Source organism: Eptesicus fuscus, chromosome 19, assembly GCF_027574615.1.
Source record: "Eptesicus fuscus isolate TK198812 chromosome 19, DD_ASM_mEF_20220401, whole genome shotgun sequence".
NCBI lineage: Eukaryota > Metazoa > Chordata > Mammalia > Chiroptera > Vespertilionidae > Eptesicus > Eptesicus fuscus.
In genome coordinates this window covers 17,945,675-17,957,984 of record NC_072491.1, presented here as the reverse complement: position 1 = coordinate 17,957,984, position 12,310 = coordinate 17,945,675, and the positions used below count along the sequence as shown (strand labels likewise).

The 12,310-nt window shown below is 39.5% G+C and overlaps 1 protein-coding gene and 1 pseudogene across 2 annotated transcripts in view; one reads left to right on the top strand and one right to left on the bottom strand.

Annotated features, from left to right (window-relative positions):
• RSPO2 (R-spondin 2) overlaps positions 1-12,310 on the top strand; it is a 146,007-nt gene that overhangs the window by 71,956 nt on the left and 61,741 nt on the right. For both annotated transcript variants that reach the window (XM_008143397.3, XM_054708655.1), the window contains exon 2: positions 4,234-4,422. In XM_008143397.3, coding sequence (XP_008141619.1) covers positions 4,234-4,422 — 189 coding nt within the window. The remainder of the gene's footprint in view (positions 1-4,233; positions 4,423-12,310) is intronic.
• LOC103287680 (60S ribosomal protein L5-like) lies at positions 2,530-3,472 on the bottom strand (annotated as a pseudogene).

Sequence of the window (12,310 nt, the reverse complement as noted above, 5' to 3'; positions counted from 1 at the left end):
GCACAGTTTGATGAGTTTTGCAAATATAGGATGGGGCAAAAGTAGGTTTAAAGTTCTTTATATGAGAAATAATACAATAATGAATAAATAATAATACAAGAATAAACTGTTTTTTTCATTTACCTACTTTTGCCCCATCCTGCATATATGTTTGTTTAACCAATATCTAATCAAGATTAGAACATTTCCATTACCTCCTGCAGTGGGTTAAATAGTCCCCCACCAACCCCCAGCCCTTAATTCACATCCACCTGGAACCTCAGAATGTGCCCTTATTTGAGGACAGTGGCTTTGCAAATATAGTGAAGGTAAGGATGAGTATGAGATCATACTGGGTCCAGGTGAGAAACACGAAAGGATACATAGAGTTATGTAGGGAAGGCGCATGTGAAGATAGAGGCAGAGACTGGAGTGATGCTGCCACAAGCCAAGGAACACCTGGGGCCACCAGAAGAGGCAAGGAGTCCTTTCCTGGGGCCCTTGGAGGAATCTGGCCCTGCTGATACCTTGATTTCAGACTTCCAGTCTACAGGACTGAGAGAATAAATTCCTGTTGTTGAAGCCACACATTGTGGTAATATGTGAAGGTAGCTTTAGCAAACTAATATACCTACCAAAAATCCCACCATAGCCCTTTCCAGTTAGTCCCCAATCCTCAAAGGCATTAGTCACCATAGATTAGCTTTATGGGCCCTTGATATCAATATAAATAGAATTATTAGAATAGACACTTATTTTACCTTTTGGTCTGGCTTCTTTTGCTCCACAAAATGCATATGAATTTCATTTATGTTGGTGGTTGTACTGATAGTTTAATCCTTTCTAGCATTAAAATTCATATTAAGAATACTAGAGATCTGGTGCATGGATTCATGCACTGGTGGGGGCGTGGCCTGCAGGGATTGGCCCACTGTGGGAGCACCGCTCATCCCAGTCAGCCAAGTGGCGCTCCCACTGTGGGAGCGCCCTGACCACCAGGGGCAGCTCCTGTGTTGAGCGTCTGCCCCCTGGTGGTCAGAGCATTTCATAGAGACTGGTCATTCTGGTCATTCCACCATTCTGTCGCTGGGCTTTTATATATATAGACTAGAGGCCCAGCGCATGAAATAATGTGCGGGTAGGGTCCCTAGGCCTAGCCTGCGATCAGGGCCATCTTTCGCCCACTTGCCAGTCCCCAGTCCCGCCCTGCAGCCACCCACCCGTTTCTCTGTGGTTCCCCGTTCACCATGCTGCGATCGGAGCCTGCAGGTGGTGGGGAGGGACCAAGAGGTGGTCAATGCACCTCATAGCGACTGGTCGAGCAGCTGTTCCAGTAGTTACACCATTATGGTTGCTGGGATTTTATTATATAGGATACCATGATTTATCAAATGTTCACAGACATTTGGATTATTACTTCCTACTCATTTTTTATACATTTATTATACCTGTTTGTAGCCATCCCTGGTTTATAAGTTATGCATTACTCTTTTTGTAGTTGCTATTTGGAGTTTTAATCTAACAAAGTTTAATTTATATTGGTCTTCCTGACTCATAATAACAGAAACTTTGAGTGCTTTAACTTTGGCTTCCCTCAAGTCTTCCATGCTATTGATGTTGAATATAAAGTATGTATTATTTTTAAACCCTGAAGTTTAATCATTATTTTTGAAATTAATACTTTTATAGGTACACCACCATTTTTCTCAAATGGTTTGATCACTATTGATTATTACAGTCTACTTCCTTCTGGGTTCCATTTTATTTTCCCCAATATATACAGTTTATTCTTTTAGTGAGCTTTTCTGATTAATAAGTTCTTTGCCTTTATTTTGACCTCATTCGTCCACTATCATTTAACTGCTTATAGAATTACAGTTTGAGAATTTTTTCCCCAGACTGTTGAAGATAAGATTCCACTATCTACCTAACATTGTTTCTAATGAGGAGTCTGCTAAAAGTCAAATTTTTATTCGTTTCTAGGTAATCTGCTGTTCCCTCTGGTTTGATTTCCTCCTTTAATTATAAATAGGCTATGTTCAGATGCCAACTTGTGTTTGCTGATCTGCTCAGGACTCTGATTTTATCATTGAAGAATTCATGTATTTCTTTAATTCTGAAAACTAATTAGCCATGATCATTTTGAATATTATGTCTTACTCATTCTCTTTATTTGATTTTGCAATACCTAATCATGTTTTGGAGCTTTACCATTTTTTCTTTCATGCATCTCACCCTTTTTACATTTTTGCCTTTATTTTGTTTTGTGCTTCAGTTCTTTAAACCTGTTTTCCAGTTAGCTCCCTCTCTTCTAGTTTACCATTTAATCGGTCAGCTTTAGAATTTTCATCGCTTTCTAATTTTTGCAAATTATTTTAATGATATTCTTCTGTGATTTCTGGTCCTTATTTTATCTCTTCAAATATCCTAAAGATACTAATTTAAAAGTCCTTTTTAGACTGTTATGTTATTTCTGACTCTTTTTTCTGTTTGCCTTATAAGTTTATTGTCTCTCTGAAAAATCTTCATAGAAAATTGTGATTTGGTTTATTAGCTCTCAGAAGCCCATTGCTGAGCTCTGAGGAAGCTTGCTTTATTCTGAGCTACCTGATCTTTCTTCTGGGCAAGAGACATTTTGGGACGGTTCCACCTCTTCTTTTTAACTTCTTTCTTAGGCTTCTTCTCATAGACTGGGTTCTCTCATATAGCAGCATAAACTTTCTTACACATCTCCTCCATCATGTCTGGAGTTACGTTGTTCTTTATGTATTGAGAGAACTGTTTCTTGTAAGCATCTTCATCTTCTTCCATTAGATAATGCATATAATCTGCAACGTTCTGACCCATGATGTGCTTCCAATGTACTTCCGCATTGAATTCCTTGCTTTCTGAATCATGACCAGGGAATCGTTGGGTACTGTGAGGGATAGGTAGGCCTCCATCCACAGCTCCCTTCAGGGCCCCCAAAACTTCATTTCCAGTAGTAGCTCTGGCAAGCCCTGCATCCAAATAGCAGGTGAAGGCACCAGGTTGACTATCAATGCTTTCCACATTGTATTCATCTCCAGTCACCTCCACCTGGCCTTCATAGATCTTGTCTATGCCAAACCTATTGAGAAGCCTGCAGGCCAGCAGCAGGCCAGTATAATATGCTGCAGCATAATTTGTCAGGCCAAACTTCACACCAGACTTTGGGAGTTCATGAGCATAAGCTGCACAAACTATCATATGTCCTTCTATACGAACATAAGCAATCTGACAAATGATATCTCTGTTGGTTACACGAACTATCATCCTGTATTTAGGTGTGTTGTACTTACTTTTATCCTGGATTGCCAAACGTTTCTGGGCATAGTAATCAGTTTTACCCTCTCGTCATCTTCTGAATTTCTCTTGGTGTCATTGAAGTAGGCCTTATTCTTGACAACTTTCACAAACCCCATCCTGCGGAAGAGAAACCCATGGCCGCGGCTCGCCACAGACCTGCAGGCCTAGCCTACCTCCTCTGACTCTTTAGGTGTGAAATCTCTCTCTCATCGAGACTGATGACTCTTCCTCACAGCAGTTTGCCTGTGTGTGTGACTTGTTCATTTTGTTAAGGTGGTTTTCCATGAAAGCCCCTGGTCTCAGGATTGTAAAAAATTTAACATAGTTTCAGATTTCTTTCTTTTTTGGTGGGTTTTACTAGATTTGGACAAGTTTATATGTTAACCTTTTGACTTAGGTGCTCCAAACTACATCGATAATTTAGGCTTGGAGCCCACTCTTGGATGTTTTGCAGATGTGGGTACTTATTTCTCATGGGGTTACATTTTCTCTCTTTTCTGCTCACCCTCTTAATGCCCCTAATCCAGGGTTGGAATCTTCTTCTCTGGCCAGTTGGAGTGGGAGCTTCTAGGACTTGTTTTATAGACAAACAGCCCTCACATCTCCAGCTCTTTACGTGCACATTTCTTGGTCTGGACTCAGGACCTTGCCATGAGGTCTACCTCTGTCTGGTCTAACATCTCCACAAGCCAGTCCGTTTGAGCTTCTGGCCTCAACTCTGACTCTGAGTTTCCTCTCTGTTTCTAACGTTGGCTGTGCATTAATCATTTTTCTTGGGGGTGGCAGAGGGTATTTTGTTTGGATTTTCTATGCGATGAAAATAAAAGAACAAGAGATACTTGTCTACACAGCATATCGTATTGACCAGCCTCATCCAATTTACATTTAAACATGCTTTCTGTTTTTTTCTTTTCTTTTCTTTTACAGCTAGTTATGTATCAAATCCCACTTGCAAGGGTTGCTTGTCTTGTTCAAAGGACAATGGGTGCAGCCGATGTCAACAGAAGTTGTTCTTCTTTCTTCGAAGAGAAGGCATGCGCCAGTATGGAGAGTGCCTGCATTCCTGCCCATCAGGCTACTACGGACACCGAGCCCCAGATATGAACAGATGTGCACGTGAGCAATTGACTTTTGTCTACCCTCTTTTACTGTTTATGCAACGTAGGGGGGTTAAGTTGAATGTTTTTACTACAACAAGGATATATCTTTAATATGTAAATATTAAAGAAAAAATGTAAACTTCAAATTTAAAAAATTGAGTGGGGTGAGGTAAGAACATTTTAAATATATCTTTATTTATATTTTGTGGTGAAGTATATTGCACACACTTTTTAAAGATTAAGTAATTTTTTTTTATAACAGTCATCTCAATACATAAGCTGATTAGGCAGATCTTTGTAAGGCTTATGCAGCACTTAAAAAAAGAAAAAAGAAAAGAAACATAAATACCATTTTTTTTTTTAAAACTGGGAACGTTTTCCCCAGTTTACCCCACAGTATTTGTAGCTTATTTTCCCTCTTTTGCCTGAGTTTGCAATACCTTATTTAGTCTAATGTTAATTTAATACATTCATTTTGAAGTTCTGTAAATCAGTATTATTGATAAAAGATATAACTAAAATATTTCGTTTACTTCAAAGTATTCTAACTTTAACAGCTACCAAAAAAAAAAAAGCTTATTAAGAAATGGCATTTTAACATACATATATGGGAATGCAGTGCAATGTTTCATCTTTTAATCCAAAAATCATTCATAGAATACTACAAAAACAGTAGAAATTAGAGTTTAAAAACTAATGAGATATCAAAGGAACATCCATTTCTTAAAGAAGTTCAAATTCTAGGGAATAGAGGGGATAAGGAAAAGGGCAACATGGAGTGAAATGGAAGGTGGGTAAGAAGTTTGATCATAATTTAATACACTGTGCTAATCAGCAGGCAGCCAGTGTGCTCTGGGAGTGATTTAATTATCTCCCATTAACACACGGTGTATATGACTATTAAATCAGTTGAGCTCTTTGGATAAGAAAAGAGTTTGAATTGTATCATCCAACTACAATATTATATTGGATGGAGGCAGAACTAGTGAAGGAGAGGTTAAATAGATTCTAGAAAGAAGGAACCACAGGTGTAAAAATAATGCGTTTGGCATTTTGGTAAGGCATCTTGTCCTACATTGCTGGACCTTTTTTGTCCTTAGTCCCTGCTCATTAAATGTCTTGTGTGCCCTCAAATCACTGTGACAAGCAAAAATGTCCCCAAACATTTCCAGACACCTAGGGAAGCAGTACCATCTTTGGATGAGAACCATTGAATAGTGTGTGCTTAATGGGAAGTGTGGTTGGAATTGGGGATGGAAAGTGGAGTTTGAGTGCAATTGATAAAGGTCTTGAGTACCATGAGAAGAGATCTGGATATTTTCTGAGGGTTCTGAGCAGGCAGTGGACTAAAGAAATTGTTTTATTTAAGATAATTCTGGCAGAAGTGAGGGAGATGAATGAATTGGAGAAGAATAGAAAGTAGAGGAAGGGTACTTTAACAATCAAGAATTGGAAATAGTGTTCTGATGAAAGGTTTGTGGGTAATGAATTCCAGAGACTTTAAAAATAGTCAATGGAATACTACTTGGCCATAAAAAAAAAGGAAATTTTACCTTTTGCAACAGCATGGATGAACCTGGAGATAATTATGCTAACTGAAATAAGCCAGGGAGAGAGAGACAAATACCTTATGATCTCACTTATATATGGAATATAATGAACAAAATAAACTGACGAACAAAATAGAAACAGAGGTATGGACACAAGGAACAGACTGACAACTGTCAGAGGAGAGGAGGGTTTGGGGGCTGGGTGAAAGAAGGTGAAGAGATTAAGCAAAAAAACATGAATATCACATGAAGACACAAGCAACAGAGTGGTGATAGCCAGAGAGAAAGGGGGTGGGGGTAGGTGGAGGTGGGCAAAGTGGGAGAATATGGGGACAGAAAGAGACTTTGCATGGAGAGAGGGGCACTCAATGCAGTGTGAAGATGATGTTTTATTGAGTTGTACCCTTGAAACCTGTGTGGTTTTGCAAACCAAAGTCACCCCAATAAATTCAATTAAAAAATAAAATAAAAATAGTCAATGGGACTTAGTAACTAATTTGGCAGAGTGAAGAGAGAGAATTAAATTTGATCCTACGGTTTCTGGCTAAGGTGACTGGGTGAATCGTTTTGCCATCAGCACAGATAGAAATATATAGGCTTAGAGAAAATTTGCATCTACTTCCATTTCATGAAATTGTTTTAGATTAATAACTAGAGGAGGCATAACTCCCAACAAGTATCAGTAGACTGGCTAGTTTTTTTTTTTTAATCCTCACCTGAGGATATTTTTCCATTGATTTCTTATAGAGAATGGAAGAGAGAGGGAAAGAGATAAATATTGATGTGTGAGAAACACATTGATTGGTTGCCTCTTGCACGTGCCCTGACCAGGGCTCAGGCCAGGGAGTATCCTACAACCCAGGCACATGCCCTTGACTGGAATGGAACTAAGACCTTTTTGGTTTGCAGGCTGATGCTCTATCCACTGAGCAAAACGGCTAGGGCTAGACTGGCTAATTTTTGCAAAGAATCACCTTATCCTTATGCTGTATGATTTGGGCTACCTAGTTATTTGTCTTTTATAGTTTTTGAACTTCATAGGAGGATGGGTTCATCATTAAACGGATTCCTACTTAGATGGCTTTAGACCACTTTGGGAGGATTTGAGTCCACGAATATTCTGTGTGGTTTTTTTATTTTAGACTTTTGGTGCACAAGGAAGATGAGGCAAGAATGCAAATAGCTCCTGAAATTTATCTCAGGTTCTAGGTCTAGCATTTTACATACTGTGTGTGGATGATAGGGTGGCCATCTAATGTGTCACTCACATTAGGGAGTGCAAGGTGCTGCTCTTAAACGTATGCAGGGACATAGGGTGTAAAACAGAACAGTCTGGGCAAACGAGTGCGGGCGGTCACTCAACAATACTCACAGTGTATCATAGGGTCTTCCTTAGAGAGATGCTCCCCTGTAGGGGTTAACGGGCACAGATTGGCTATAGTGATCTATTTTCTCAGAAATGGAGAGGGAACAGTGACTGTAAATCAGCCTTGAAAAGGTATCTGTGTGTGAGAATGGGTTTTCCAGAGTCGTCCTTATTGTAGGTGAGTGCAACCAATGTTGCAGTTACTGACCTGGAGGAGATCTTTACTCGTCTGGTATAAGCAAGAAGTGCTGGTTGACAAGACTCCTGTGAGGCCAAGTGGAAGGGGAAGACTATTTCTGCATTCTCAGTCTGTGACTTGGGATGACCCTGGTTCTTTCATGCTAATGATTCGCACTGTTTTTCACAGACACTTTGCATATATTGCATTGTTATCTGTATTCAGAGGAGGAGACAGATTTAAATTGGGAAAGCTGTCACAGACTGAGAATCTGAAATCATATCCACTTTTTGTTTTCTTAAGAGATCATTTCTCAACAGTAGAGAAGAAAATTATGCTTCAATCAACAATAGCCCTAAAAAAATCCTATACAGAGAGACTTGCTCATATGTTTCCTAATCGCTAGAGTAAGATCCCAATTGTAAAGCAGTATCTTTCTTCCAAAGGAAGACATACTCAATGAAATGTTGGCTGAGGTTGGCTTCTTGGTACAAACAGAGGCATAGTGTGTGTGTGTGTGTGTGTGTGTGTGTGTGTGTGTGTGTGTGGTCTCTGATACTGTATATTAGGTGATTTTTCTCCATTTTTTTATTTCTCATTCATTGATAAACTAATTTATTTGAAAAAACTTAATTTTGAAAATTGTTATGCATATTTCTTATAGAAAGCTTAGGAAGTAATACTTTTAAAAAAGCAAAAATAAACAAAAACCCAACTCATGCAGAGAGACCTTTTCATGGTTCCTTCCACAGCTGACTCTGGGCTACAGATCAGTTGGGTTTCCTAACTTACTCTTTGACGATGAGTGCATCTCATACTCTCTGAGCACCAGTAAAAACTCATCTGTAAAACCTAGGGGAGGCTGTGAGGTCATTGCTCTAACATTCTGTGCTTTCTACAAATGCCTCTAGAAATTACTGCTATTTGCTATTCCAGACCAGCCCTTCTCCTCAAACTCAAATTCCAGGTGGAAATGGCTATTCCAAAACTCGCTTAATAACCCTATGTGATATTGGTAAACATTAACATTTTACTATTGAGAAGACGAGCTTAGAACCATTCAGGAACCTACCCAAGGACACACAGTATGACCCAAAGCTAAGAAGGGGATGCAGTTTTTCTCAGATTCCTGTTTCTTTAACGATACCACCCTGATGCTCTTGGAGAAAAAAATTACAAAAACCACATTATTGGATAAGTTTTAGAATCTGTCTTTTTTGAGGGGCGGGCACACTTAGAAAGGGCATTCTCTTAGCTAGTTTCTTCTCTAGAAAGAGACCTTGCCCTATAGGCCATGCTGCAGAAGGTACCAAAGAAAACATCTTGCCAATAGTTCTTAAAGGAGAGGATGTTTAGTTCAATTCATAAACACTTTTACCTTTCAACCTGTGTGTGAGTGTGTGCACATGTGTGTATGTGTGTGCATGTGTGTGTGTTTTCACAACCCTGTAAGTCCTCTTTCAGGCATGTAGACGTTTCCTTAAACTAATAAAAAAAAATTATGCACCTAGATCTGGAAGAGACCTAATTGATTCTATTCTACCTGTCTCCCTCCCTCCTCCCCTGTTCCTGCCACTCCTGCCCCCAAGAAATGTGCATATTGAGGTTTATAAAATAAATAATTCTTCAAAGTCACACAATGAGCCAGTAGCAGGGTGGCCTCAAAGTCTGAGACTCCAATAGAACATTCTTTGGTGGGGGTGGGCATTATACTGCTCTTTAAAAATCAAGCCATGTGATATAGACAAAACTATTATGCACAGTTCCAAAGCTAGTATTAGACAAATCTCAGTTTCTCTATTTTTTTTTCCCTTAAATGAGTGGTCAGTTTAAGTATTTTAAATCCTATTAAGGAATTTAAGACAGATTTTATCTTCAAACAGAGAAATCAGTTTGTGGTAGATGACATCTTTAAATGAACACTGGGTTGGAAGGATCTTTGGGCTTTGATTTGAGCTCTGACAGTAACTAGCTTTGTGAGCTTAGACAAACTACCTAACACACTCTGGAATAATAGCCTTCTAGTTCTAGTAACTCTCTTGAGTCTGTAAAAAAATCTCTAGAGAGCCCTAGCCGGTGTGGCTCTGTTGGTTGCGTGTTGTCCCATGATCTTAAAGGTTGCTGGTTTGATTCCAAGTCAGGGCACGTGCCGGGGTTGCATGCTTGATCTTCAGTGGGGTGCATGCAGAAGGCAGCCTATCAATGTTTCACTCTCATATCATATCTGCTGTTGGCAGTTACCTCTTTAATATTGATCTCTTTGTGACTTTATATGGATTTTTTAGGTCTAGTTTCTGCAGTGTTCAGTCTCTCCCTCCAACTGTCATCTTTATTAAGTTTACAGTTAAGGAATATGCATAGTTTTTGTTTCTTAGAGATGGAAAATGAGACGTAAGAGCTTCAATGTAGTATATAATAAATTGGTGCCTAAACTGGAAATGGAGCTCTTCATAATCTAAAGTATTTTTATTTGTAACAAAATCATGCAATTGCATTAAAATGCATAAGGTGGACTCTTTTCCAGTGTTTATTCAAAACTGATAGAAATTTAAGTATGAAATTCGTTAGTCATTCAGCAGATAGATCATCACCTGTGTGATGGACCCGTGAATATAGAACAGAAGACATTCTCTGTTTTCTGTATGGAACCCCCATTTAATGGGGGGGGGGTGCGTGGTGATGAACATAGTAACGGCAACAACAGAAGAAGTGCTGTCACAGTATCTTGGTGTGGGGAGGTCAGAGGAAACTAGCGTGGATAGGATGAAAGGCACACGTGGAGGTGAAGCTAAGGCAGTGGATGGGTGTGTCTAACAAGAAGGATCTTCTGTTTTAAAATCAAGGGTTTGATCTGAATGTGGAAGTGACAGGGAGCCACTGAAGGGTTTGAAAGCAGGGAAATGACAAGACTGGTTTGTGCTTTTGAAAGATGGCAGAGTCACTAAGCCTCCCTAAGCTTAAATACTACCATTTCATGTTTTCAGAATGAAACCCTTGTCTTTTTTTCGTTTTCCCTCCAATGTGCCTCATGCATTTATCAATCATCCTCTAGTTTAGGGGTCAGCAAACCAAGACTAGTGGCCATAATCTGGCCTGCCCCCCCCCCCCCCCGTTTATGTGGGGCCCTTGAGCTTATTAGTAGATTTTAGGTTTTTAACTGGCCCTGGGGGGGGGGGGGGCGGGAATCAAAGGAAGAACAATATTTTGCAACACCTACAAATAATATTAACGTCAAAATTCAGTGTTCATAAATAAAGTTTTATCGGAAATAGCTACACAATCATCTATACATTGTCTGTGGCTGCTTTTGTTCTACAGCAGAGCAGAGCCGTTGAGACAGAGATCCTATGGCCCACTAGCCTAAAATACTTACTATCTGGTCTTTTACGGGAAGAGTTGGCTGATTCCTGCTTTCGCCTGTTTGGCGTGTGCAGGGATTAAGAGATTCCTTTTGTTTTCTTTGGGTGGAGGTTGCGTGGAGGGCAGGGCATATATTAGCTTACGTATGCTTTTCCGTTTAGTTGGAGAGCTCTGCTTTTTTCAATGTTTTCAAAAATGCGACTAAGACTAAAGTCTGGTTCAGTAAAGTGCTCTGCTTCCGTCTAACGGGAAAGGGTGAGGAGTCACCAAAAAAGGAAAAGCACAAGGAGTAACCGGGACGAGAGAGCTGCTATGGCAGGGATTAAACATCTGATAAGAGATATTAATTTGGTTTGTAATTTTAAAACCATTTTTATTGTTATCACATTCCCTTCCTACTTTGTTTTGAGGTAGCTGTCCTCCTCTTTCACAACTTTTAAATGGAGAAAAAAACACCCCTCTAAAACACCTACTCTTGAAGTCCCAGCAGATGTGTCCAAGTTTTAATTTCGGTTGTTCTGAGAGTGATTTCAAATATGCACCACTTGAATACATGAGAAATGAAGCCAACATTTTTATAGTTCTTCATTACTTGACCACACAATTTTGCACAAGCCTCAATATTTCTTCAGATTTTTTTTCTGTGTGTGGGTGGGCAAGCTATCATTTTTAAACATTTCAAATATTGCAATGAAGCTACCAGCAACGTATTTCATAAATTTGAATTTTGGGTTTTTATTTTAATGAACTGTTGTAATGCTAAGTTAAAATGAGTCAGGAGGAAAAAAAAATACATTTGACAGCATATATATCCTCAGAGGTTGAAATAAAGGGCACTTTTTGGCATATAAGATAGAACTTAATAGCTATCTGAAAAATAATATGTAAATTTCTGGATGGAGTCCATTCATCTTACCTGATTGCAATTTGGAGATGAAGTCACTGCCAAGGCAGGATCTGCCATCCTGGTGGTCACGGCCCTAATGGCCACGGCAGACCACCTTTAGTGCACTTTAGGAACCGAACAGCTTCCTTGTGCTCAGAAAGGGGCCCTGCACATTTCAAACGGTATCTGTGGAAGGGTAGGCTTATTGGGCTCTAGGGAGTGATACACATTTTAGGTGGCACCTTTTACCTATTCTTTTGTTCTCATCTTTGATACTCTGAACCTTCATCTGATATAGGTAGGTCAGGCATTTTCCCCTCTATCTGGCGGTAATGAGATTAGGGCCCACAGAGGATGTAATTCCCCCACCCCCGTCTCTACCCCGAGATCTAAAATTGCATTTAGATCGCAGTTTTCCTAAATCCTGGTTCCTAATGTTTGAAGTAGATGACTTTCCATGCAGGTATTCAACAAATGATTGTAGTCAGTTTGTTTAGCTGCATGACCAAAACAAAGGTAGAGGTAATTTACTACAGATAATGCCTTTTTTTGAGTAAATATACT